We start from the raw sequence: 5,000 nt of genomic DNA, 5'->3' as shown, positions 1-5,000 counted from the left end.
AGAAAATAAAATTATTTGCAACGGGGAAACCAGTTTGCAAAAGCAGAGAATAAAATTATTTGCAACCCGTTTGCAAAAGAAGAGAATAAAATTATTTGCAACCCGTTTGCAAAAGCAGAGAATAAAATTATTTGCAAAAGCAGAGAATAAAATGATTTGCAACCCGTTTGGAAAAGCAGAGAAGAAAATTATTTGCAACGGAGAAACCAGTTTGCAAAAGCAGAGAATAAAATTATTTGCAATGGGGAAACCAGTTTGCAAAAGCAGAAAATAAAATTATTTGCAATGGGGAAACCAGTTTGCAAAAGCAGAGAATAAAATCATTTGCAACCCGTTTGCAAAAGCAGAGAAGAAAATTATTTGCAATGGGGAAACCAGTTTGCAAAAGCAGAAAATAAAATTATTTGCAACGGGGAAACCAGTTTGCAAAAGCAGAGAATAAAATTATTTGCAACCAGTTTGCAAAAGCAGAGAAGAAAATTATTTGCAATGGGGAAACCAGTTTGCAAAAGCAGAAAATAAAATTATTTGCAACGGGGAAACCAGTTTGCAAAAGCAGAGAATAAAATTATTTGCAACCAGTTTGCAAAAGCAGAGAATAAAATTATTTGCAACCCGTTTGCAAAAGCAGAGAATAAAATGATTTGCAATGGAGAAACCAGTTTGCAAAAGCAGAGAATAAAATTATTTGCAACCCGTTTGCAAAAGCAGAGAATAAAATCATTTGCAACCAGTTTGCAAAAGCAGAGAAGAAAATTATTTGCAACGGGGAAACCAGTTTGCAAAAGCAGAGAATAAAATCATTTGCAACCAGTTTGCAAAAGCAGAAAATAAAATTATTTGCAACGGGGAAACCAGTTTGCAAAAGCAGAGAATAAAATGATTTGCAACCCGTTTGCAAAAGCAGAGAATAAAATGATTTGCAATCCGTTTGCAAAAGCAGAGAATAAAATCATTTGCAACCAGTTTGCAAAAGCAGAGAAGAAAATTATTTGCAACGGAGAAACCAGTTTGCAAAAGCAGAGAATAAAATCATTTGCAACGGGGAAACCAGTTTGCAAAAGCAGAGAATAAAATGATTTGCAACCCGTTTGCAAAAGCAGAGAATAAAATTATTTGCAACCCGTTTGCAAAAGCAGAGAATAAAATGATTTGCAACGGAGAAACCAGTTTGCAAAAGCAGAGAATAAAATTATTTGCAACCCGTTTGCAAAAGCAGAGAAGAAAATCATTTGCAACCCGTTTGCAAAAGCAGAGAAGAAAATTATTTGCAACCCGTTTGCAAAAGCAGAAAATAAAATTATTTGCAACGGGGAAACCAGTTTGCAAAAGTAGAGAATAAAATTATTTGCAACCCGTTTGCAAAAGCAGAGAATAAAATGATTTGCAACCAGTTTGCAAAAGCAGAAAATAAAATTATTTGCAACGGAGAAACCAGTTTGCAAAAGCAGAGAATAAAATTATTTGCAACCCGTTTGCAAAAGCAGAGAATAAAATTATTTGCAACCAATTTGCAAAAGCAGAGAATAAAAGTATTTGCAACCAGTTTGCAAAAGCAGAGAATAAAATTATTTGCAACCCGTTTGGAAAAGCAGAGAATAAAATTATTTGCAACGGAGAAACCAGTTTGCAAAAGCAGAGAATAAAATTATTTGCAACCAGTTTGCAAAAGCAGAGAATAAAATCATTTGCAACCAGTTTGCAAAAGCAGAGAAGAAAATTATTTGCAATGGGGAAACCAGTTTGCAAAAGCAGAGAATAAAATCATTTGCAACCCGTTTGCAAAAGCAGAGAAGAAAATTATTTGCAACCCGTTTCCAAAAGCAGAGAATAAAATGATTTGCAACCCGTTTGCAAAAGCAGAGAATAAAATGATTTGCAACCCGTTTGCAAAAGCACAGAATAAAATCATTTGCAACCAGTTTGCAAAAGCAGAGAATAAAATTCTTTGCAACCAGTTTGCAAAAGCAGAGAACAAAATTATTTGCAGAAATTTTTAATGCAAAAATGGCTGCAATAATTTTCTCTTGCAACCGCCGCTTTTTATTGCAAACTGCAGGAATTCTGCAAAGGGGCCGAATAATAATTTCTGATTGCAAGCGTCGCTTTTTCTTGCAAAAAGCGGGAAGTTTGCAAAGGTGCAGAATAATAATCTCCAATTGCAAGCTTTGCTTTTTATTGCAAACAGCAGAAGGTTTGCAATTGTGCCGAATAAAAATTTCCGATTGCAAGCGTTGCTTTTTATTGCAAACAGCGGAAGGTTTGCAAATGCTCCGAATAAAATTATTTGCAACGGGGAAACCCGTTTGCAAAAGCAGAGAATAAAATTATTTGCAATAATCTCCCATTGCAACCGTCCCTTTTTATTGGGGACGGCCATAATCTGCATTTGCAAGTGTTGCTTTTTATTGCAAACAGCGGAAAATGTGCAAAAGCAGAGGGGAAAATAAAAATAAAATAATAGAAAAATAGAAAAATATAATATAAAAATATAAAAATGAAAGAAAAGCAGATGATAAAATCATTTGCAGTGGGGACGGGAATAATCTACAATTGCAAACAGCCGGAACTTTGCAAACCTGCAGAAATTTTTCATGCAAAAATGGCTGCAATAATTTTCTCTTGCAACCGCCGCTTTTTATTGCAAACTGCAGGAATTCTGCAAAGGAGAGGGGGAAATAAAAATAAAAGAAAATAAAAATATAAAAATGAAAGAAAAGCGGATGATAAAATCATTTGCAGTGGAGACCGGAATAATCTACAATTGCAAACAGCCGGAACTTTGGAAAGGTGCAGAATTGTCAATGCAAACACCCGGAAGTTTGCAAAGCTGCAAAACTCAGCGGATTTGCAAGCTTGCTGCAAATCTTCCCAATTGCACTTTGCAACTCACTAGAAACTGAGCGATACGTCGCTTTGGCTGCTGCAAAAGCAGAGATAATTCTGTCCTTCGTCTTGCACCAAGCGGAAGGTTTGCAAATGCGGAAAATAAAATTTCATGTTTGCAAGTTGCATCAAATTCCGTGCAAGTTTGGGAAGTTTGCCAAGGTGCAGAATAAAATGACGCGGAGCGGTGCTTGCAAGCGTTGCTTTTTATTGCAAACAGCAGAAAGTTGGCAAATGCGGAAAATAAAATGATTTGCAATGGGGACTGCAATAATTTCGGATTGCAACCATTCCCTTTTATTGCAAACAGCAGAAAGTTGGCAAATGTGGAAAATGAGATGATTTGCAATGGGAACTGCAATAATTTCCAATTGCAACTGTTGCTTTTTATTGCAAACAGCGGAAAGTTTGCAAATGCAGAAAATAAAAGTTATTTGCAATGGGAACTGCAATAATCTCCATTTGCAACTGTTGCTTTTTATTGCAAACAGCGGAAAGTTTGCAAATGCAGAAAATAAAAGTTATTTGCAATGGGAACGGCAATAATCTCCAATTGCAAGTGTTGATTCTTATTCCAAACAGTGGAAAGTTTGCAAATGCGGAAAATAACATTTAATGCTGCAATAATTTCCAATGGCGACTGTCGCTTCTTAATGCAAACAGCGGGAAATGTGCAAAAGCAGATGATAAAATTATTTTCAGTGGGGACTGGAATCATCTCCTATTGCAACCCCTGCTATTTATTGCAAGCACCAGAAAGTTTGCAAATGCACAGAATAAAATCATTTGCAACAGTGGCTGAAATAATTTCCGATTGCAACCATTGATTCCGATTGCAAGCAGCAGAAAGTTTGCAAAAAGTTGAATAAAATTATTTGCAATGGAGACAGTAATTGCAACTGTTGCTTTTTATTGCAAACAGCAGAAAGTTTGCAAATGAGGAAAAGAAAATTGAATGCAATGGCGGCTGCAATAATTTCTGATTGCAATCGCCACTTCTTCTTGCAAACTGCAAATCAATTCTTCTTCTTCTTAAATACATTATTATTCTTATTGAAATAAATTTTGGTGCAAGTTGGACGGCAATCATTTTCAATTGCAACCGTTCCTTTTTATTGCAAACAGCGGAAAGTTTGCAAATGCGGAAAATAAAATGATTTGCAATGGTGGCTGCAATAATCTCCAATTGCAACCGCTGCTTTTTCTTATTGCAAGCAGCAGAAAGTTTGCAAAAGTGGAGAATTAAATTCGGTGCAGTGGGGACTGCAAAAAACTCCAATAGCAACCATTTTTTTTTATTATTGCAAACAGAGTAAATTTTGCATATGCAGAAAATAAAATTCTGGGCAACAGCGGCTGCAAAAATCGCTTTTTCTTGCAAACAACCGGAACTTTGCAAAGCTGCAAAACGCAGCCAGTTTGCAAGGGATCTGGGAATCTTTCTGATTGCAACAATCTCTAATTGCAAGCTTTGCTTTTTCTGGGAAACAACCGGAAGTCTGCAAAGCTGCAAATGTGGAGAATAGATTTTCATGCAGCAGTGGCTGCAAAAATTTCTGATTGCAACCCCTGCTTTGTAATGCAAAAAAAGGGAAGTTTGCAAAGCTGCAAAACGCAGCCGGTTGGCAAGGGATCCGGGAATCTTCCGGATTGCAACTCACTGGAAACTGAGTGATCCGTCGCTTTTGCTGCTGCAAAAGCAGAGATAATTCTCGCCTTTGTCTTGCACCAATTGCACGATCCCGATTCCGTCCATTTGCACCCGAGGGAGAAATGCAATCGGGTTGCAAAGCAGGAAGCCGCTTGCAAAACTACAACGGCCAGAATCCTTTGCTCCGGCCCCAAGGGCTGCTGGGAGTTTTGCACAGAGCGGCCTGCAGGGGGAGCCGGGAGATTGCAATGGTAATAAAATAAAATAAAATAAAATAAAATAAAATAAAATAAAATAAAATAAAATAAAATAAAATAAAATAAAATAAAATAAAATAAAATAAAAATAAAATAAAAATAAAATAAAATAAAATAAAATAAAATAATACAATCATAAAATAAAATAAATGAAATAAAAAATAAAATAAAATAAAATAATGAAATGAAATGAAATGAAATGTTGC

General features: G+C 35.8%; 1 protein-coding gene across 1 annotated transcript in view; it reads right to left on the bottom strand.

Moving 5' to 3' along the window:
* The window catches only part of PAXX (PAXX non-homologous end joining factor), a 15,718-nt gene extending 11,057 nt beyond the window's left edge, over positions 1-4,661 (bottom strand). The window contains exon 1 of the mRNA XM_081882354.1: positions 4,548-4,661. Coding sequence (XP_081738480.1) covers positions 4,548-4,642 — 95 coding nt within the window. The 5' untranslated portion in view covers positions 4,643-4,661. The remainder of the gene's footprint in view (positions 1-4,547) is intronic.
* Between the last annotated feature and the right edge of the window lie 339 nt (positions 4,662-5,000).

This window comes from Podarcis erhardii, assembly GCF_964252035.2.
Source record: "Podarcis erhardii genome assembly, contig: HAP1_SCAFFOLD_484, whole genome shotgun sequence".
In the NCBI taxonomy this organism is placed as follows: Eukaryota; Metazoa; Chordata; class Lepidosauria; order Squamata; family Lacertidae; genus Podarcis; species Podarcis erhardii.
Note: the sequence above shows the minus strand (reverse complement) of the source record. Positions and strands in the feature narration are given on the sequence as shown.